This window comes from Mesoplodon bidens (assembly GCF_964165515.1).
Source record: "Mesoplodon bidens genome assembly, chromosome: 17".
NCBI classification, from domain to species: Eukaryota; Metazoa; Chordata; class Mammalia; order Artiodactyla; family Ziphiidae; genus Mesoplodon; species Mesoplodon bidens.
Genome location: NC_138174.1, coordinates 2,604,019 through 2,627,059, shown reverse-complemented (window position 1 = coordinate 2,627,059; position 23,041 = coordinate 2,604,019). Strand labels below are relative to the sequence as shown.

General features: G+C 44.5%; 1 protein-coding gene across 2 annotated transcripts in view; it reads left to right on the top strand.

Annotated features, from left to right (window-relative positions):
• SACS (sacsin molecular chaperone) overlaps positions 1 to 23,041 on the top strand; it is a 69,969-nt gene that overhangs the window by 30,979 nt on the left and 15,949 nt on the right. The window contains exons 1-8 of one of the 2 annotated variants that reach the window (XM_081215053.1): positions 159 to 341; positions 408 to 558; positions 6,733 to 6,820; positions 7,716 to 7,801; positions 10,265 to 10,376; positions 12,778 to 12,924; positions 14,983 to 16,474; positions 17,091 to 17,182. In XM_081215053.1, the coding sequence (XP_081071179.1) occupies positions 331 to 341; positions 408 to 558; positions 6,733 to 6,820; positions 7,716 to 7,801; positions 10,265 to 10,376; positions 12,778 to 12,924; positions 14,983 to 16,474; positions 17,091 to 17,182 (2,179 nt within the window). In that variant the 5' untranslated portion in view covers positions 159 to 330. Of the gene's footprint in view, positions 1 to 158; positions 342 to 407; positions 559 to 6,732; positions 6,821 to 7,715; positions 7,802 to 10,264; positions 10,377 to 12,777; positions 12,925 to 14,982; positions 16,475 to 17,090; positions 17,183 to 23,041 lie in introns of those variants that run through there. The other variant, XM_081215052.1, reaches the window with a different exon arrangement.

Below are 23,041 nucleotides of genomic sequence, written 5' to 3'. Positions count from 1 at the left end.
TGAGGGAGACGCGGGGCTTGACGGGAAGGGCATCTCCTCCGGAACGGTCCATGAGGGGCGGGGCCTTCGGAGGGGCGGGGCCTGGGGCAGGGCCTGCGGGTGGGCCTTACGCGCAGGCCAGGCGTCTCCTCAGCTAACGGTCCGGGCGGGCGCGTGCCCGCGGGCGGCGCCTCCGGGGCCCTTGCGGCCGGGAGCGCGCTGCCGCCTCTGCCGGCCCCTCCTCGGCCGAGGCTTCCTCCAGCGGCTCCCTGTCGGCGGGCCGGGCCGGGAGGCGCGGGCTGCGGCGGGAGCATGGTGCGGGCGCGGCATCGCCGGCGGTGAGGACACGTCATGGGCGACAGGTGAGCGTGGGTCGGCCCAGGGCACGGCCCCACGTGGCGCCCGCTGAGGCCTTTGCCTTCACACAGGTGGCTCCGGGTGACGGTGCTTCCCGGCTGCGTGGGCTGCAGGACGTTGGCGGTGCCCGCGTCCTGGACGGTGCGCGACGTGAAGCGGCGCCTCGCGGCCGAGACGGGCTTCCCCGTGTCGGAGCAGCGGCTGTGGTTCGGAGGCCGGCAGGTAGGGCGGGGACGGGGTCCCGGGGACGGGGGTGGGGCCTGGGGATGGGGCGGCTGGGGCGGGGGGCTTGGGGACGGGGCCTGGGGACGGCGGGACCAGGGACGGGGGGGCGGGCTGGGGACGGGGCCCCGGGGATGGGGGCGGAGGACGGGGGGTACCTGGGACGGGGTCTCGGGGGAGAGGCCGGGGATGGGGCGGCTGGGACGGGGAACTGGGCTCCCGCTCGCCTGGGAATGATCATGCCTGGTGGATACCGATCTAAGGACGGGGCTGTGTGCCTGTCACTGCTGTGATTTCTGTCGATTTCCCGTTTCAGCATTGTTTTCCCCTCCCCCCTTTTGTCTGAATCTTCACTTCCTGAAATTAATATACTGTTCTGATGGGCGTTTTAGCAAGAGGGTTTTTTGTTTTGTTTTGTTTTGTTTTTTTGGTTTGCTTCTTCGGAGCCATAACCACTGAAGTGACTTCATCATTACTCATATTTTTCTGATTTTGTTATGCATTTAACTGGAATCCTGGTCAGTACGTTTTCACCTTTTATGGCTTAGAAGTTTCTACCCATCTCTGAATCACAGAAATTTAGGACTGAGAGGATCTTCAGGCATACTTTAACATGGAAGCTGTTATTTTGAGGAGTAAATTTATAGTAAAACTTGTAAGGTGCAAATGAATGATTTAACAGATCAAAACTTTGGAAAATAGGAGTATTTCATGTTATATATAACCTTTAAGACTGGTGGAAATACTACAGTTTTCTTAAAGGAGGTGTTAAATGGAGACGTTTTACTAGAAATTAACTTATTATTTTATCCTAGTAAATATCTTCACTTTTTAAGTGATAAAGAGGTAAAAAAGAGTTGAACCAGATACACAAGGACTGCTTGAGCCACCCAGGATGGCATTTCAAGTATTGGATTTCCTTACTACCCAGTACAAATATTGGGGACATGCTTGGTACCCATGATTTTTAACCTCTCAGTGTAATCTTAGCCTTCTGTGTGCCTGGGTGCACCCTCTGGTCTCTTGCCCTCTTAGACAGATTTCAGGTTAACCTGTTCTTGTGTTCCTCCAGGGATCAGTCCTCCTTACTGCTTGGTTCCCCAGGGTCTTTGGTGTCAGACAGTGGCTTGATTGAGGGCTTTGGGCAGGACTGAAAGGAAAGCTTGTCATTCTTACCTCTTTATCTGTGTCTGCCCCAGTCTCTTGACCTTCCTGTGTACCCACCCGGGTCCTATCCCTACTTCTTTGGTTGTTCCTCTGGTTCTCCTTTGTCATCTTATCCCCTAGATGTGGTCAGAGCCAAAGAGTCAGCTGGGGCTCTGTCTTGCTATTGGAAAGGTTTCTGGAGGTGTCTCTGCAAAGCACTGCTGTGGGATGGTGGACGCGGGCGTGGTGTGCAGTGTGTTTCAGATTGAGTGGGTGCGCGGCGGGGAGTCTAGTTAGGAAGCTAGTGCTAGTGCGAGGGGTGTGCTTCCAGACTTCGATCGTGGATCTGAAACTGAGAGGAAAGGATGCACAGCGGACTTTGTAAAAGCCAAAATTATGGTGGTTTGGTACCGGACGGGGGTGTGTATTTGTGCAGACTGAGGGAGGGGTGGTGGCGGTGTTGGATGTAGAATAAGGGAGAAGGCCCGGCCAAGGATGTTCACAGGCCTTGAGTCAGACCAGGAAAAGAATGCTCAGTTAGCAGAGATGAACAAGTTCGGGGGGATCCAAGTTTCAGTTCGCTTTTGCATATGTTTGAGCTGGTGGCAGGATATAAGCACCTAGGGAAATGCATGGAGAGGTAGATGGCCTAGATCCTGTTCCTGTATTACCAGCGGGTAACAGAGGCCGAGTTAAGTAACATGTTAGGATCTGTTTTCCTATTTCTGGTAGGAATGAGATAAAATGAATTCTAACCAGTTCTGAGGTCTCTGCTGTGTAAGAGTCTTGGGCATGATGGTCAACAGGCAGCTATGGATCTGGCACTGAAGCTCAAGGGATAGTGGTCAGGGCTGGGGACATGATTTTGGGAAGCAGCTTGCTCAGTGCGTTTCTCCTTCTGCACCTTGGTGAACTCACTGGGAATATGATTAACATTTGCTGAGCACTTAACTATGTTCCACACACTGTGCTGCTGGGGACTTTGCATGTATCATCTCATTTACTACTCAGAGCAGCCAGCCTCATGAGATGGTTGTGACTAGTCCTTTTTTTTTTTTTTTTTTTTTGGTACGCGGGCCTCTCACTGTTGTGGCCTCTCCCGTTGCGGAGCACAGGCTCCGGATGTGCAGGCTCAGCGGCCATGGCTCACGGGCCCAGCCACTCCACGGCATGTGGGATCCTCCCGGACCGGGGCACGAACCTGCATCCCCTGCACCGGCGGCGGACTCTCAACCACTGCGCCAGCAGGGAAGCCCGACTAGTCCATTTTGTAGAAGAGCAAAGCTAAGATTCAGAGAGATAAAGTATCAAGTCAGGATTTGAACCCACGTCTGTCTGATTCCGAAGTCTATGGACTTCTGACTATTCCACATCAGAGAGAACCTGTCAGGCTGTCAATTGGGAATAAATAAAAGTTAAATGTAAAGTTCTTTAAAACAAAGAAGAGCTTAAACCATTAAAAGTGAACTTTGAACTCAAGGATGGAGCGCTCCTAGAAAACGATCAGAGGGCACAGTTCCCTCCTGATGCAGAGGACGGGCTGTGACTTCTACTGAACTGGTGACCTTAGTGATGCTAACGCGTGTCATCAAGAAGGGTCTCCTTTTTATAAGCGAATCTTTCATGGAGGTGGTTTCTTTCCCTTTTTATTCACTGCTGCTCAGAACCTCTTAGATTTGAATCATTGGTGAGACTTCTGCATATTTCAGGGTAAGCAGAAACAAGAGCTGCCGACACCTCGGTGTCACTCGCTGGTTCTGGTTGGTTTTGAACTTAGCATTGGGCACTTACTTGGTCTTCAGTCTTTCCAGGTCACCTACCATCCTTCTTCTCCTTGTCTCTCTTGCTTTTCCTGGTCTGGAAGAGGAATCTGTAAGTTCTTCTTCCTGTCCTGTGAGGAGAGTGAAGCTGTCTGTTAGAGCTGCGTATCTTCCTGACCCTTTCTCCTCGAGCCAAATGTGTCTGAGCCTCAGACCTGGAGGTCTGAAGTATCGCTTACCTTTCCTGTCTTTTAGTTGATCAGCAACGTCCTAACTGTCATCCCTTGAATCTTGAGAACTCCTTGTGTTCTTGACAGCTGAACAGAGGGAAAAGTGTTGGGAGATCCAGACTGCAGTTAATATTATACTGTTTGCTTCACAATTTGGAGAGAGTTATTGTTTCCTAGTAAATGAAAGTGAGCGTCTCTGAGGTCTTTAAGGGAGGCTTAGGCTGGCCTGAACAGAGACCCGGCGTTCAAAGTATTTTGTCCTCATTCTGTTTGAAACAAAATATGAAGACTGAAATGGGCAACTTTTAAGGTTTCGTTGCCTCTGGAAATGAACACGACCAATGTCACTTTGCTTGGTTGAATGATTTAAGGTCCAAGGAGAGAGGCCCAAGCAGAACTCCCAAGTCTTGGCAGGCTCAGGGGGAGAAAGCAGGTAGCACTGTTGAGGTTATCTCTGCTGCTTGATTTCTCTTTGGGAGAATCACAGCCTTGATATGGGCCACTGATTACAATCTACCAAAAGCATTCAGTGTCAGACTCACACAGCAGTTAGGTGTGTTTTCACTAACAGGGTTCCACTCCGTGTATTCTTCATTTTCAAGTCCTCTTTAAGACCTGGAGACATCTTCCTGTATTACAGATTTCCTTCCTTCCTCCCTTCTTGCTGTTCTTCTTTAAAAGTACCTTAGCTAACTGAATTGGACTGCTAATCCTTGGCTTATTCATAGCTCTCTTTTAGTAATCAATTAATTAGTTACTTAATAATAGAATGAACAACCTTGATGACATCATCCAACTGGAGAACTACAATGCTGTTGACGGTTTCCTTTCCCTCTGTTCTTTTCTTCCCCAACCTGTATGCCTGTGTCTTTTGCCTTACCTCTTCGTGTGTTTTATTCTGTTGCCTTTTTATAGTTGTTTCAATAGTTTTATCATAAGTGTGTGTGTGTGTGGATACCTGTGTTTGTATGTGTGTATGGATGCGTGTGTATAAGCTAAACAATATACTGTTTACTTTTAGTTGTTTATGAACTTTACAAGAAGCTTATTATGCTATATGTAGCAACTTGGATTTAGCTTTTTTCACTCAATATTATGTTATGAATATTCACCCCAATTTATGTACAGTTTAGTTAAGTCATTTTCATTGCTGTATAATATTTCACTGTATGAATATGTCATAGGATTTGGGTTGTTTCTGAATTTTTGTTGTTAACAACAGTACTGTTGTGATTATCTTTCTCCGTATTTCCTGTGCACAGAGGTTTTTTTTAACAGGCTTGCCTTAAGATTCAGTGGGAACACGTATATGAAAGTGCTTTATAAACTGGGAGCTGTAAGAACTGTTAACAACTGTGTTCAGATTTGTTTTTTTTTTTTTTTTTTTTTTTTTTTTGCGATACGTGGGCCTCTCACTGTTGTGGCCCCTCCTGTTGTGGAGCACAGGCTCCGGACGCGCAGGCTCAGCGGCCATGGCTCATGGGCCCAGCCACTCTGTGGCATGTGAGATCTTCCCAGACCAGGGCACGAACCCGCGTCCCCTGCATTGGCAGGCGGACTCTCAACCACTGCGCCACCAGGGAAGCCCCCGTGTTCAGATTTGTATTTTAGAAATGGGGACTAGAATGAAGATGATGTACAGAAAGTAAGGAGACTTGGGAAAATCCAACAGAAATTGAGAGTCTGAACAATTGGAAGTGGAGAAGATCGAGTTAGATGTGAGAGGAACTGGGAATGGACACGCTGGTGCCACTGTCGGTGGAGGAGGGCCGCTGAAGCCGCCTTTTGGCAGGCCGAGCTCTGGGAGCCTGGAGGGCAGCCGTGTGAGGTGGGGGGTGGACGATGGAGATGGTGGAGTCGTGATATGGAGCACTGTCCTTCAGCACCCTGTCCTCCCTGTCAAGGAAGGGTCAGTTGCAGAGGCGAGAGCTGGGGTAGCGTTTGCAGACTGTTGCCTGAAGGTCACTCCTCAGTAGCATGTGTGCGCTGCTGGGGAGAAGTGGATCTGGCATTTTTTTCAGAAAAGCAGTCCATTACCTGCTCCTGGGGGTCACGGTCACACACTGTACCCTGTCTTTGTGGGAAACAGAGCAGTCACCGAAAGGAAAACAAATATTGAGGCATTTTTCAGGAAAGCCGGTTGGGGAAATCATAGACCAAAGCAGCTTCAGAGGTTGGAGTCCTCACTTGTCTCTTCCTTTCACATCATAGCTTTTTTATAACAACGTCTATAAGCAGTTTACCAAAGTGTAGTTCTAGGAACAGTATCTTATAAGATGCTCTTCAAAATACATGAAAAAAAATTACTGCTAAAATTTGTGAAATACCACTAGTATAATCCTTTTAAAGGAGGTTACCATAATATTAATATGTTGAATGCCCTAAAAACCAAGTTATTAAAGCTTTTTTTTTTTGGTCCTCTAATATCTGTCGAATCCCATGGAGCTCTGTTCTGAGTAATACTCTCTGGAAATGCTGATCAAAAGAATGATTTTGTTTATGTTGATAATCCTGATTCACCATAAAATTTTAAAAATTATTTTAAAGAAGAATCTATATATCTTTATCTATTTGTAATTATTTAAGGAAAAAGCATTTACATTTTTAAATAAAATTTTTGACTAAATTTTTGTTCTCTGGAATATTCACTTCTCCAGAACAATTTATTTCCTTCTACGAACACTTAACAAACAATATTTCTTTTTTTTTTGTTATGCATATACATAAATCCACTCTGTTTTAGATTCTTTTCCCATATAGGTCATTACAGAGTATTGAGTAGAGTTCCCTGTGCTATGCAGTAGGTCTTTATTAATTATCTATTTCATATATAGTAGTGTGTACATGTCAATCCTAATCTCCCAACTTATCCCTCCCCTGTTTCCCCCCTGGTAATCGTAGGTTTGTTTTCTACATCTGTGACTCTATTTCTGTTTTGTAAAACAAACATTTCTTAGGTGAAAAAAAATGAGGTAAAGTTTTGAACTTACAGAATTAGGAACTATATTGCTTTTCATAATTTTATTTTCTTTTTTCAGTTATCTGACTGGATCAGGATTGGAGATCTGACTTCCCAAAATTGTCATCTTTTTGTAAACCTTCAATCAAAAGGCTTAAAAGGGGGAGGTATAACATTGACTTTACCAGGAGTAAATTCCATTTTTAGTCGCATAAAGATTATGTTTTAAAAATAAAATGACTGTACATAACATTTGGATGTGATGAGGGGATGTCAGGGCCAGAGGAACACAGGTGTGGGCGGAGCCAGTGAGCTGTAAGGATGCATTGGGTGGAGTGGTCTGCGGGCAGGGTCCTGCGGATGCTTGGTTGTGGTGGGTAGTTGTACTAAAATGATGCAGATAAATTCATAGTGATGATTTTGCCTTAAGCACAGATTTCTTTTTTACTTATAAACAGATGTATTTTCATTCTGTGCATCTGAGAAATTATTTCCCTTCCCCCATGCTCCCTACGCTTTGCCATCACCTGTCTGAAGGTGACCTGGTTGGTCAGTTCTGAGAATCTCCAGTTTAGGAGAGACTTAGGGTATTTGAACTGGGCAGCCATTGAGACATTGTGCCGTATTTCAAAACACTCAGAACCTTGGTTGAGTTTGCGACTATTAAGGATGTCATAACAGGCACCACAATCTCTGGCTTATTACTTAGTGGCAAAGCACCCACAAAATAGTGCCATTTATTTCATTTGCTTTGGAAAATAGCAACACCCCACCATGCTCTTTATTTTTAAATTAATAATCTTATGTGACATTTGGTATATGTTTGAACATTTTTTAAAAACCTAATTTGTAGTTTAATTAAAAATCTTGAGATTTGATAAAATTGAATCTGCTTTACTTTGTACTGAATCTGTTTAGTCAGTAGCCCTCGTACCAGAGGGCTGCAGTGAAGTGTGTGAAGTCAGAACTTGCACAACTTCATTGTGTCTCAGAACCAAATAACACGTTGATATAGGCCAGAGGACTGGACTTTCTTCTAAATTGTTTTACACGTGTTCTCAGGTCGATTTGGTCAAACAACTCCCCCACTGGTTGATTTCCTCAAGGACATTTTAAGAAGATATCCGGAAGGAGGACAGATTCTTAAGGTGAGGCATGGGTGTGTGCGTGTGCGCATTTACACTGATAAAAACGAGACGGAGCAGTATTACTTACCAGGCCTGTTAGTGTTTACATTTTAGAATTTTGTCTAGATTTGAATGGCTGTGTCTGTTTCCCTCTGTACCTTCAGTGCATGTGCTGGATGGGATGGCTTGAGATGCAGTCCATGTAAATATGTGAGGTTTCAGAGGCAAAGGAACCCCCTAAGCTGCAGTGTGCTGTAGACATGCACTGTTGCTCTAGGAACATTTATTTGGTAATTTTATGTAATTATGTAATGTAATTTTATGAATTTTATGTAAAACATTGTGCAGGGGCATTACAAACCAACCAGCCGACCAAATAAAATAAGACAAAACCCACATTCAGGGGCCATGAACCCATGCCTGTTTGACTCCCCTAGATTTAGAAGCTTGCTTTTTGGGAGAGTTTATTTAAAAGGATAATTGTTTTAGTTAAGTATTTCTATTTACGATATATTCTTTTAGTTTGAATACACTCATTAAAAAAAGAAACTGAACAATGATAAAAGAATGCAAATGGAAGATACTGCAAAAGTTAGATTTTGTGTTTAAGCTTAATAAACTTCCTTAATTAAGTGTATAAGTAGATCAATTATTATGCATTTCCTCTAATTATTTAGTGTTTATTATGTTCAATATGTTAGCTCTTACTATATTTTATAGTTTAGATGGTAAAATTTTAGAGAATAAGCACTAGGTCAGTTTAGCTTACCTTAAGTATTAGTCATACTCAGGCAGGCGCCGATTGAGAAGTGCTGTACCCTAGGGAGTTTAATATGATGAGGCACGGGGGCAGTTTACGTCCATCTTTGAGAACAGGCATCAGTGGCTCACAGAAGGCTAATTTGAAAGCCATTTTTATATTGAGATATTGGGAAAGTGAAGGTGGGAAGAGTGTCATTATTGGGTTATGGGGGTAGAGAGAGGTGAACAGAATGAATTTAAGATAGGATTTAGTAGGGCCTCATCAATTCAAAAATGAGTGATAGAGATCCTGTTGGCAAACAAGGCAGTGGTCGTGAGCGAGGTCTTTGTACATTCTTAGGGTTAGCAAGCGCTGATGTGTCGTCCTTCCACTTTGCTTATTGTGTGGATTTGTGTGCCAGCCAACTCAGTATGATTTTTGTCCCTTGGATATTTTAGTAGAATTCTACCATTTTGGATGTAATAGGAATCTTAGAATTACCTAGACTTAGGCCACCACCTTGTATGATGTTTTGCTGAAATAGATCCAGAGAAATTTTAGTGACTAGCTCAAGATGTTATGCAAATTGGCACATGTATTGCCTCTTCTCAGAATCAGTTTGAAAGAGATCCCCTGAGAAGAAGGGCCCCATCGTATTTTTTGTTCAACTGGAGACTCTGATAGTTGGAATCTGGGACTTGGGATGTTATCTTGTGTTCTTCATCTCTGTTGCCTAAAATACACATAAGTCTCAGGTAGCTATCCAGATGAAAGCAAGATCCAGCCTCTAAAGTGCTATCATCCTGTAAGTGAAACTTGCATTTTGCTACCTATTTAATTTTTATTTCTACCTTTAATATTATTTTATAGTATACCCTAATGTAAATAAGATTGCTAATTTTTAGGGATTCTACTAGACTAAATTGGGTGGGAGTGGGTCTTAAAAATCCCATGAGAAATGGGAAGTTGTGTAAACAGGAAGACTTTGTAGCTGATGAGGAGGTAGATAAAAGCGTGGTCACGTGTTCGTGTTTGGGGTTGAACGGCATGTGGGATAACTGTCCCCAGCCTTCTGGTGTGCACGGCGTGGACTAACCACCCACCTGATGTCACAACCAGCTCTCATTTGCACACTGTTCCCGCACTCAGTCTGATGCTTATCTTGTTGCATGCAGGCGGTGTGCTGTGTCACCCGCTCTGATGAAGGCTTTGCTGTCGGCATGGCTGTAGTATCAGTGTACGCCCTCTGCAGTTCCTGCCCATCCCTGCCACCCCCCACCCCCGTTAGTGATTCCAGGTGCTGGGAAAGTAAAAAATAGTGCCCCCCAAAGTTAGAGGTTCACGAGTGTGCTAATTCAGGGTGGATTATTCTGTGTCTAAAGACCCATCCATTTAAAATATAACCCCTTGATTTGGTTTGGTCTAATTCAGAGCTCATCCAGGACATTGTCACCTGTTCTTTACGTTAGACTAAACTATGTCGAATTCTACTAAGATATCCAAGGGAGAAAAATTATACTGAGTTGGCTGGCACACAGATCTACACAATAAGCAATGTGGAAGGACCACACATCAGCACTTGCTAACCCTAAGGATGTACAAAGACCTCGCTCACGACGCAAATAGTGGGTTTTCTTTACTTATGTGTAATTACTTTTTAAATATTATAGGTAAATACAAAGATGGGCGGTAGATTACTGTTTTATTAAATATTATTATTTTTTGGTGTATTTCTTGACTAGGAATTAATTCAGAATGCAGAAGATGCTGGGGCCACAGAAGTTAAATTTTTATATGATGAAACTCAGTATGGAACAGAGACTCTTTGGTCAAAAGATATGGCACAATATCAGGGTAAGAATTAATAATTAGTTATGGACAAGTTTTATTTTATGTACTAACAGGTGAGTTTTAGTGATTTACAATTAAGTGTTTAATGAACAGTCAAGTTACCACCTGTCCTTCACTTTTTGGCGTGTTTAACTCCAAGAGATGTTTTTCTCTGCTTTTTGTGGGCAGATGTCTCTGCTAGTTGGTGTTTTTTACAGAGCAAAGAATAAAAATCTTGAAACTCAGAGTAATAAGCAATGTAAATACATAAACCTCTTATTCTGTTCAGTCAACTTGTGAGCATTTATATCATTAGCGAGACAAATAGAACACTTCTCTGCATTTGGAAAGAAGTTAGAGGCTGTGGCTTTGTGTATTACTTTGTGCTTTGAGAATGCCCTTGAATTATTTTGAAGTAGGGTGAGAAGAAAGATTGAAGGAGAGAAGGGAGTAAGGAAAATGAAAGTAAAGACAGTAAGAAACGATAACCAACGTAAGGACTCCTGAAGTCCTGCGCATTTTAAAAATTCTATAAGGAGATGGGATGAGACGTAGTATGTCAGGAGGTTTTCATTCTAGCCCTGACTCCTGCCCCCTTCATGATTTTGGGCAAGTCAGCTCACCCCCATTGTTCATTTGTTCGGTGAGAGGGTGGAACCAGTCTGGTTTCCTGGCTCTGAGAGTCTGTGATTTAATGTAGTCATTGTTGAAAGATACCCCGTGTAGATATGAGGGACTTTTGTCTGAACCCTGATCCTGCACGGGGCTCCCCATGGTCCACGTCCGTGGGGTGCTGGCGTGTCGAGTGTCAGTCAGGCCTGCCCCTCGTGTTTCCCCCCCTGTGCCTGAGCGGGGCTCTGAGGCTGGCTGCCCGTCAGCCTGCTCCCCTGTGGAGTGGCGAGAACGTAGTCCACCCCCAGTCACTCTGAGGGTTGAAGGAGATCGTGTGTGTCATAATGCTTTCTGTCTGGTGTCATCCTTATTTGGGGAGCGTACTGTAGAACTGTAGACAGGAAGAGATCCTGGAAGTATTCTGCTTCACAATTCTCCCATGTCTAGGAGTTCTTCCTTCCAGCCCTGACTTCACCTCATTAAAAGAAAAAATTATGAAACAAGATTATTTACCTGAGTTTATGCGTGAGCATACTTAGAGAGAGGCTCTTTAAAGTGACGTCAGATTAGACAATTTTTTAAAACTTGCACATACAGAAGGAAGTGGACATGATCTGTGATCTCTTTAATTAACAAATGTTTGTTGAGGGCCCTCCGTGCTTGTGGTGTTTGAGGGTCTTTCTCTCGCATTCAGACATGAGCGGTATCTTGGCTGGTGTCATCTTCTTGGGTCACAGTTTTTTCCCTTTACTGACACTTAGTGTTGTACATGAGAACTCTTGAGTTCAACTTGTTTTTGTTTCTTTTTTTTTTTTTTTTTTTTTTGCGGTACGCCGGCCTCTCACTGTTGTGGCCTCTCCCCCTGCGGAGCACAGGCTCCGGACGCGCAGACTCAGTGGCCATGGCTCACGGGCCCAGCCGCTCCGCGGCATGTGGGATCTTCCCGGACCTGGGCACGAACCCGTGTCCCCTGCATCGGCAGGTGGACTCTCCACCACTGCACCACCAGGGAAGCCCTTTGTTTCTTTTTTATGTAATGAGATGACAAAAGACTCAGAATGTCAGATCCGATGCAGAAAACTCAGAGATCTTCCCCAGTTTCTCACTTTACTAAGGGTTTCAAGGATGTGGTTAATTAAGAGGTACAAGTGAAGGTGTGTGGCGAAACCTGGGGCTCCCCCGGGCCCTTCCCTGCTGTGTCCGAGGACACCCTGTGGCCTGGGTTTAGCAGAGGCAGCCTCCACGTGCTCATCGTTCCTACAAAAGCCTTGCAGTCTTGGCCTTTTCATATCCCCACTTTGAGTATTTTCCAAATAGCAGTCACGCCATTTTTGTAAAGCAAACTGTGGCCAGCATCCCCATATCTGTGCTTGAATTCATAGGCACATGAGAAGGGTTATTTTTCACCCTATGAAATAATATATTAACAAGGTTTCTTTAGTCTTCTTATACATTTACAGGTAATTCCATTCACAAAAATAAATAAATATTCTATTTAGGAACAAATTTAAAAGTAGTGCACTGTGATTAATTTTCTTCTTTGCCCTGTGTTTTGAGTATCTAAGTACCATAATTTTTCCTTTTTGGATTTTTGGTCAACAATACTATATTTCTTCTGCTGGTAATTTTTACCATTAATTTGTAATTTCTGTTTTTAATGTGAAAACAACCAAACTGTAATGCTCAGTCAGTCACTCCGTTCAGTTCTTTCCATCTTCCCATCAAATAAGCAATGTTATGTAGAGGAAGTTATTGTAAGAGAAGTGAACACCCAGGCTCCCTTCTTTCTCAACACCTGCCTCTTGATGCCCAGGGCCAGCTCTCTATGTGTACAACAATGCGGTTTTCACCCCAGAGGACTGGCACGGCATTCAGGAAATAGCACGGAGCAGGAAAAAGGACGACCCTTTGAAGGTTGGAAGATTTGGAATTGGGTTTAATTCTGTCTATCATATAACAGGTATGGTGTTTGGCTTTTCAGTCTTGAGACTGAAAATTATTTTAGCCTGTATTTTGTACTTTATTGGGTTAACTTCAGAGATGATACTGTTTTAAAAGGCATTTTTCCCAAATTCTCTGTCAGTGGCAAGAAGTATATCAATGAAATATCAGTGCGTCTTGTGTTTTCTCAAGTTACCATGGTAACTGTACCAGATCTTCATCATGTGATGCAAAAGTTAATGCCATCATTTCCGGTGGAATCAGTGTAGTATATTAAGTCATTTTATGTGAGGTTTGAGATTTTACATGAGCTGTTGAAAGCCTACACAAAATTGTTACTCTAAAAACTTTTACACTGCAAATCTTTTAAGAGTCAGGCAAACTGATTTTCACAGATTTTCTTGTACATAGGTTTAAATAACAGGAAGAAGAAAGTATACTATCCAGTGGTATTGAATAACTGCCAAGGGGAGGACCTTTGAAATGACTCTGGTTTCTCACTTTCCTCATAAAAATTTTACTCTCTTTAAACTTACGAGTATTTTAACCATTACTTTGAAATCATGCTTGGAATCTAGAAAGAATATGAGGTTTCTGATTCATAGTTATAGTAGGAAATACTTGAAACTCTTAGGGTAGACACCTCTAAGGGTATATGGCTGTTCTTCCAAAATCAGAGCTCTTAGTATTTACTATAGTTTTGTGATAAAACTTTTTTATGAAATTAGCACTTGTTATCGTTTAGTGTGAAACCGTTTGTGCATTTTGAACTTGCAGGAGAAGGAGGGTTGAGCTGGCAGAGCTGTAGCTGTAGCTAGAGTGGCACATAATTTATTGCCCAAACTGGGACACTGCCGAGAGTGAAAGAGGTGGTATTATTCTCAGACACTGGCCTGAATTGGGACTGCCCTGGGCAAGTGGGATATAGGGTCACCATCACTATGGCCCACTTTTAGTAAGCCTATTTTTTAAATTGCATTTACATTATTATGATATATTGTATGATATTGTGTTAAGTAATATTAGTTATGTGTTATATAATAACACTGATGAAATCATTATATAACAGTTATACAAATATTAATATTCATGTGTTCAACTATTTGTGAGTTACTCCTCACATCTGTGTCATGTAGTAGTTTTTAAATTTTAGGGGGGCACACACGTGAGTTGCATAAGCATGGAGCCAGTTGTACAGGAGTGAATTGTTTAGAGATTCCCCTTATGGCCAGCATCTGCTCTCACTGTGGATTTGTTCGCTATCGGAGAACGAGCACATTTATGTGGGACAGTGTTACCCGGGGTGCTGTTCCCTAATCTGAGGATTTGCGAAGTTCTTGAGTCCTGCTTTACAACCATCAGGAGCCTCCCTGACATAGTTTCAATAGTGGGAGTGGAGCAGGGAGTGTGGATGAGGGGGCCGTGGACCGGCGTTGCTGGTGGACGTGGTGGCTGGGCCGGTGGATGTAACATTTCCTACTTAAAATACCCGAGAGCTTAGGAGTCGGCGGTTGTGACACCTGAGGCTGTGGTCAGTGACCATGCGTATTAGAGGTGGACCTCACGGAGTTGTGTCTTGTGTGAAGGTTAGGCCCTCAAGTCACTGCCCATTTCACACTCGCTCCAGGGCGCGGTGCTTGCTGATCATCTGTGTTCTTTCCCTTCCCTCTTTTCTCAGAGAATCTGTGGTTGAAGTTTTAGTTTGAGCATAGGCTGCAACTCTGTTCTGTTTAATTGGGTTCACTTGGCTATGGGGAGAGCGTAAATATCCAAATTCTCTTTACGTATTTTAATTGTTTAATAAGTGTTTGAAGGTATATCTTAGGTTTTCACAACAATCACGTAAAGTCTCTCAATGCCTGGTACTTCTTGAATCAAAAGAGAAATCATTTTTTGTGCTCAAAGAATTATACTTCCAAAGCTAGCTTTAGATTGTTTTTAGATAAATCTGTTTAGAGTCATCTTGTGGCTCATGCTTTTTCATGTGTAATATCTGATAGTAACTATGTATTGTAGTTGTGCTTACAACTGTCCTTTAAATTTCAGAGTGGATCATGACTTGAATTTTCCTTTACAGATGTTCCTTGTATCTTTAGTGGTGATCAGATTGGGATGTTAGATCCTCATCAGACACTTTTTGGTCCACATGAATCAGGCCAATGTTGGAATCTCAAAGATGACAGCAGAGAAATTAGCGAACTTTCAGACCAGTTTGCACCATTTATTGGCATCTTTGGAAGCACGAAGGAGACGTTTATAAATGGCAGTTTTCCAGGAACATTTTTCCGTTTCCCCCTTCGGCTACAGCCCTCCCAGCTTAGTAGTAACCTCTACAATAAGCAGAAGGTTCTCGAGTTGTTTGAGTCTTTCAGGGCAGATGCAGACACGGTGCTGCTCTTCCTGAAAAGTGTGCAGGACATCTCCTTACACGTCCGCGAGGCCGATGGAACAGAGAAGCTGGTCTTCAGAGTGACTGCTAGTGAAACTGCAGCCCCGACACAGGAGCGGCCGGATTCTATAAAGATCCTGGGGGCCGCCATCGGTAACTATTGTGAGAAGATTCCCAGCAACAGCATAACCTGTGTCACGTACCCTATAAATATAGTTTTAGAAGATGAGAGTGCCAGGGGTGCACAGAGAACGTCTTGGCTGGTGTGTAACGGCGTGGGTGGGCGCGGGATTAGTAGTAGGCTGGATGCGTTGGCTGATGAGCTGAAGTTCATCCCCGTCATTGGAATAGCCATGCTGCTGTCAAGCAGAGGTGAGGAGGAGGGAGGAGCAGCGGCCGAGTTCTCCGGGAAAGCCTTCTGCTTCCTTCCTTTGCCGCCTGGCGAGGAAAGCAAAACAGGCCTCCCAGTTCACATCAGTGGCTTCTTTGGCCTGACGGACAATCGCAGGAGCATCAAATGGAGAGAGCTGGACCAGTGGAGGGACCCGGCCGCCCTGTGGAACGAGCTTCTCGTCCTGAACGTCGTGCCTAGAGCCTACGCCACTCTGATCTTAGACTCCATAGAGCGTCTGCAGGCGGGAAGGAGCCCCGACCTGCCCCTGTCGGTGGACGTCGTCTACAAGCTGTGGCCCGACGTCAAGCGGGCCACGGCGCACTGGCAGCCCGTGTTGGAGCCTCTGTTTCACGAGCTGTTCCAGCACGCAGTCCTGTATTCCCTCAGCGGCCACTGGGTCCCCTTGGAGCAGGCGTGCTTCTCGGAACTGGACGAGAGTCTGGAATGCACCAGGTCCGTGCTCAGCTATCTCCAGAGCTCAGGGAAGCAGGTCGTCAGGGTCCCGGCCCACGTGGCCGCCGCCGTTCAGCTCGCGGTGTCCAGCGTGAGGCCTGTGAGGAAGGTGACGCCTGCGTGGACCCGGCAGGTGCTGCGGAAGGCAGCCCACCTGGGCGGTACCAGCGCCGCCGAGAAGCTGCACCTGCTAGAGTTCGTGCTCTCCGACCAGGCCTACGGCGAGCTGCTGGGGCTGGAGCTGCTGCCCCTACAGAACGGAAGTTTCGTCCCTTTCTCCTCGTCTGTGTCCGATCAAGATGTGGTTTATATAAGCGCAGAAAACTATCCCAGGTATGCGCGGACCCCACCTCCTGCCCCTGCCCGCACTTCCAGTCGGCTGCTGTGAAATTCCTCAGCTGTCAGTGTGGATGTTACCTTAGGGTGACTTTTGCAGAGCTGCTTTGTTAAAATAGGAAAGGATACATTTTTACATTCTAAGGTGAAAGGCATCCAGATGTTGACCAGTTAGAGAGCGGGTCCAAGCAGTTGTTTTTCTTGGAAATTCCAATAACAGAACACAGAGAAGAATGGTTATAAAGAGCTAATAGTAACTATACTTAGTCAAAAATGAATTATTTTGATGAAGTTAATTTAAATTAATTAAAATACTATACTAAGTAATTCTTTATAACTCAGGGTGTGTATTGACATTTCAGAAAATAAAATGAATTTTATTCTAAGAAGTTTAGACAATTTCTGGCTTTGGATATGGTGCATGATGTCCTCATGTCTTAAAGCGAAGCCTGGATAATACTTGATCAAAAAGTATTACAGTATGATTAGATGTGTGCCTTATAATTGATGTAAAATAGTAAGTACATTTAACTGGCTTGAAATTATGAGATTGAATTTCTGTATCTTAGAATTGTTAGAAGATTAAAATTGCCGTGTTTCTTTAACTTTTCAGGTCCCTTTTCCCAGGTCTCGAAGGAAAATTTATTTTGGATAACTTGAAGCCTCACCTTCTGTCTGCTTTAAAGGAAGCTGCCCAAACCCGAGGTATTATAGCTGTTTAGTTGTTGTTTTTTTTTTTTAATATATGTACTTATAAAAATGACAGTTTATGTAAGTTTCCTATTAAGTTGAACCAATACGAAATTATTAGTTATCCATTGTAGACGTTATCACTCAGCAGTGCCATGTGGTTCAACTTCACATACTTGTTGTAGTTTAAGATGTGTCAATGCTGGATTCTGACATCTAAAAGAATCCGAATGTGATACTGTATTTAAAAGTCTCTTGTCACGGTCTGGCGGTGTGCCTTTATGGACGTGATCCCTGGCACGTGCGCAGTGCTTTACAGGTTTCAGTGCTCCCCGTTTCTTTTCCATTTGTGCCCCCAGCCTCATCCCTTGTAGCCTGTGCGGTGGTGAGGGTGCTCTTGTGGGTTAGAGGGCGCGTACGCGGAGAGAAGGTCGTCTGCCTTGCTCGGTCCTCACACCACCCGCCTCCTCAGTTCTGTGTGGCTGTCCTGGGGCAGCGTCGAGGAAATGCAGGCTGACAAAACGACCTCTGCAGCAGGGCCAGGAAAGGGCACTCCTGGGGTCGTAGCAAAGGCTGGGTGTCCTTTATTGGGAATCCTTTTTAGGAAAAGACAGAATAATTGGGGGAAAATAATCACCATGGCTCTGTTTAGTATTATCTTTCAACTTTGGTGAGCATCCTTTCTCTTGTAAGACTGTTGCCTGAACTTTTTCTAAGTTAGATATTGGCCTGAAAAATTCTAGATTTGTCCTACTAGTTGAGGTTGTAAAGCATATTCTTTGTCATGTGTCTCTTATACTATATGCTGTTTTCTTTTCAAAGGTAATGATTGTGCTTCATTCATGTAAACAGAAGGGAAAGGAGCTGGAATGGGGGAGGCGAGTTCAGGGTGGAGCAGAGTGACGCTGCAGGGAGTGCGGCTGTGAACCGGGAGGGGGTCCCTGGGACACTGCTGTTCCCGAGATCGAGATCCCTTCCTTCACTGGGAATTGTCATCTTCAGAGTAGCCTTTCTGGGAGTCTACACGTGGATTCCTATTACTCTGCCATTCTTTGCTCCAAAGTTTTAGAAATCCTTACTTTTCAAATTCTCTATTACATTCTTACATAAAAACTTTACATTGAAATATAATGTACGTACAGAAAAGTATACGTATCTTAAATGTAGGCCTAATGAAGTCTTATAAACTGAACACGCCCAGATCAAAACCAGAAGACTGCCAACACCCAGAGACTGCTGGCTGCCTTTTCTGTGAGAGTCCTGTCCACTCAAGGGTAACCATGACCCTGACTCTTAATAGCACCGATTGATTCAGTGAGTTATTGTACTCCCTGTGGGGGAATCACAGTGTGCACTCTGTCTGCTGCTTTCACTTACTCAGAGTTTGTGAGATCCGTCCAGGTTGGTGCACGCAGTTGTAGATCATCCTTTCTCATGGCTGTGCTATTTCATTGTGTGGTTTTACTTTCTTTTGAAGACAGAGTTTTTGTTAATGGCCAGTAGTTTCTGAGGTAGATAGGGGTTTGGAAATCAGTCAAAAGTTATTCAGAATCAAATCAGGTAAAAGGGGTAGAAAACCAGCAGAATCATACTGCTTTTACTCAAAATGTTCAAGTACCCTGTAGCACAGAACATGGCCACAACTTGCTTCTCTGGCCTTAGATGGATGTGGTACCTACTGTAATATTTTTAGGGACAAATTAAATTTATATACTCTTAACTTTGGTAATTTGACATTGTTATAACGCTGAGTCTTCCCACTTTGTGTGTCTTTTCATTTTCTCACCTACTGTGGATTCTGATTCTGTGTTATTTTGGGATCATACCAACACCATGTTTTATCTCTGGTTCCTGGTTCTTTTTTTTTTTTTGACTGTTACACTAGAAGAGACATCTTCACTGTGTTTGTTGCCTGTAACCTGTGGCTCAGTTACCCCAGAAGTTGGCTTCGTGGTCACTTTTCCTATCTTGATTTAAGTATTGGCCTGCCACCCTTGTGATTATTTAATAATCCTGATCTCTAGCCTTTCCAGTATTTTTATCTGGCCATATGGGTGATGGGTAACTGCTTCCTGGGTATCTTCCCTATTGCTTTTATACCATTGTTTCCAGACAAAAATTTGTTTTTGATACTACTTTATTGCCATGTTTTGGGAACATTAAACATGAAACATGTGTAGGGGCTGATGTGGACCCAATAAATGACACCTTTGCTTTCCTGAGAGCCACGTCAGTGAAGAGATGCACAGAGAAGGATCCAGCAGGTAGACGTCGCCCGTCTCCCCTGTGTTACTGATAATCCTGGTAGCGGGGCTCCTGGCTTGCGGCGCGTGGTGGACTTGTGCTGTGACCCCTCCAGAAGCGGGTGAGCTCGCCAGGCCAGTCGCAGGGGCACTGGGAGACCTCGGGTTTCCTTCCCGGGTACGCCCTGCCCCACGAGTCTCCCTGGGCGGGGGCAGAGCCTCTTCACCCTGACTGGTTGATAAGTCATTCCTCTTTCTGGTGTGTGAGCAGGTGGGGAATTACGAGTGGGGAGGCGAGAGGCCGAGAGTATTACGTCTGTGTAGCTCCCTTCCTATGGTAGGGAACGTCCCAGATGTCTACCAGCACTGGATGCTTTTTGGTCTAAATAATGACTGTGTGATTGTTTTGCTGACACAAAGCACTGTGGACTTCTGTTTACCAATTATCAGTAAAATCTGATTGGCCAGTTTTGAAAGTACTGCTGCATACAATTGAAGTGTGAAGTTTTTTTCTCTGCAATGGGTATTTCTCTAATTCCGTAGCCCAAGCAAAATCTGTCTCATTGTGTGGTAGTTTTACCTTTCACTTGTTTCACATTTAAAATTCTGAGCTAAGCATTAAGTTACTACTTGTACTTTCACCGTTTACCTCTGTTGCCTCTTTCCCATTTGCAATTACACGCTTCCGTCTTTTCCGTTTGGGGGAAAACAAAACAGACCTTGACTTTGGTTCGCTTTCTTGCATCCCGTCATAGTCCAGCTTCTGGAAGGAGTGGCGTGTGTTTGTTGTCTGTACTTTCTCATCATCTGTTATCACAGCACATGGACTTTTGCTTCTACATCATTCCAATAAAATTGCCTGACTGAGGTCACCAGTTAATGACTTTTTAAAAATTATTAAATCTAGTGGAATGTTCTGTTCTTTTTACCTGATCTCCCTGCAGCTTTGGTAGTATTGGTCACTCCCTCTTTGAACCCCCTGGCTTTGATAATACCACTCTCTCGGTGTCCTTATACTTCTTTGCCTGCTTCTGAGAATTATTTGTGAATTCCCGTTCCTCAGCTTACCCCCTAAATGGGATTAGTTCAGGAACTCCTTGCTCAGCTCTCATTTTGTTCCTTACTTTCTTCGAGTATACTCGTTCACCCCCAGGCATCCACTGTCACGCATATGTAGTGGTCTCCATACCTTCAGTTGTCACCCCAGTCTCAGGAGGGGCAGTGTAGTGCAGTGTAGTGGTTACAGCCTGGGCTCTGTGGCTGCACAAATCTGGGCTCAGACTCGACTCCTCCATCGTGTGACTGAACAAATTACCCAACCTGTCTGAGCCTCTCTTTCCTCATCAGTATCATGGTAGTCCAGGAACATGCTTCCATTAAGAGTATATCTGGGGCCCTCAAGATTCAATTACATGAAATGCAATATTGCTTTCTTACAAGTGGAATGAAATGAGAATAAGGGTTGAGTGGAGGATGGCAGGCAGTCACAACTTACCAACTGAATTTTATCCAGTTTGCATTATCGCAGTGGGGCAGCTTATTGATAACCTCAATTGTAATATTTTAGTCATGGTAGGCATTTCTCTGAAGATCGGATGATGTGTACAGAACGTGTACAGTTTAACACGCTACCTGCTCATAAGAAATGGTGATGAAACGACAGCTGTTATCATTCTGCCCTGGAGTTCCTTAGGTGTCTCATCGTCGGCATTCTCCCAGCTGGGGTCCTCATCCTCTCTCCGCGTCTGTCTCTCCTTTTGCCCGATCCTTCCTCCTGGGAAAGGCGCCCGTTACCATGCCCAGGAATGAACCCGCCATTCACCATCCTTGCTCTCCGGTCTCCGGGGTCTGGGGATTGCACCTTCCCTGGCTGTGCTGCAGGCACTCTGTCTCTGGGACACGTCACTGTGCCCACACGCCTCATCTCATCACCGCCTGCCCCGCTCACGGGTTTCTAGCAGATCCTAACTAGGGACAGGCGCGGTCTTGTTTGTGTGGCCTGCGGGGCGTCCCGTGATTGGCCCCGACTCGTTCGGTGTCCCTCTTCTGTTCTCGTCACCACAGGCGCGTGCAGATGGACAAACTTGAGTTCCCTGCACCCTGTGAGACCAGAGCCCTGTGAGATTTGTCACCGCCGTGCAGCACAGCGCCCACTTCAAGGTGGGTGCTTGGTAAATTTTTTTTACCCGAATGAAGGTTTTCTCCTACCTGTGTTTTGCACACGGTGTTCCTTTTGCTTAGACTACTGGCTCCTCCTCCATTTCGCCCTGTGACTTTCCTTCATCTTCTAACCCTCAGCCCACGCACCTCCCCCAAGCAGCTCCCTTTCCCACTCTCCCGACTCCGGCCCTGCCCGGCCCCGCAGACCTGAGGGGCCATCTCTTGTTCACTCCCGAACCCTGTCGCAGTCCATGTGCTCCCCTTTGCCTGATCACAGGCACGTTTTCACTGTGCCAGACTACGAATCCTTGAGAGCAGGGGCCATCTGTTATTTCTTTTGTACTCCCAGTGCCTGGGTGACAAGCTAATGCTAAGCCTCCACGGCTGGGCCAGGTGGGATGGTGTTGCAGGGACAAGGACAAAAAGGCAGATCCCCGCACTGTGCCTGTGAGTCAGGATCTCTTGTATCTTCAGTATCTTATTTGTTCTTCACAATTGTGAAATAATCGTCATCCTCCTTTGAGGGGTGGAGACGTTGAAGCTGAAAGAATTTGAAGGATTTAAGTGACTTGCCAGAGCTGCAGAGTTGGAATGATGATTCTGTTTTGTTTTGTTTTTCCTATTACAGGTCTAGATTATTTCTGTGTTAGGTTACCTGAGCAAATGGGTGACAGTCAGAAGTTAGAGGAGCCGGTCAATGGGTTTTGGAGGAAATAAATGGAAAAAAAGTTGAGTCAGACAAATGGTAGGAATGCGTAACAGTTTGGTTTTAGTTCGTATTGAAATAGATTTTTAAATCTTAAATGTACATTGTGCTATGTTTGGAGTTTTGTTTATGGCTTTTCTTTTACATAATGATGTGTAAGATTCTGCAAACTGTGTTATCTTAAGATACAGAATAATTCCTGTAGCCATCATGTGAAAATTGTGACAATTCTGGCTTTTTCTAAGAACGGATTTAATTATATTCTAGCACAACAACTTCTCTGGGGATATTCAGGTATGATGACTAAATGTTGTGTTCATTTGTAGCCTGATGTTTTTGTTCATTTGATTCTTTGAATCCTGTTTTTTCATTTACCTAAGTAGCTAGAAGTTATATCAGTATTTTTTTTCTGGTGGTAATTATTAAAGGAGAGAGGAAACTATACTAGTAGAGTATTTAGGTGGTTGTTACACATACCACAATAGAACCATATTTAAATGACTTGGAAACATTCATTTCATAGAACATTTAGTCTCAAATGAAAGAATTATGCTGAAATTGGTATTTTAAGCTGTGGTATTTAACGGGAAAGTGTGAGAGTGCACACACCTATTATATGATGCACGTAAATATTGAGATTAAAAAGGTCAGAGGGGGATCCGTTCTGGGATCTGTGCCGATGAAGTGAGAGGCCCTGCATGGACTGGCCACCGAGGAGCGTGGTCCAGTGTGCCTAGTGCACCCGGGGAACGAGCAAAGGTAGAG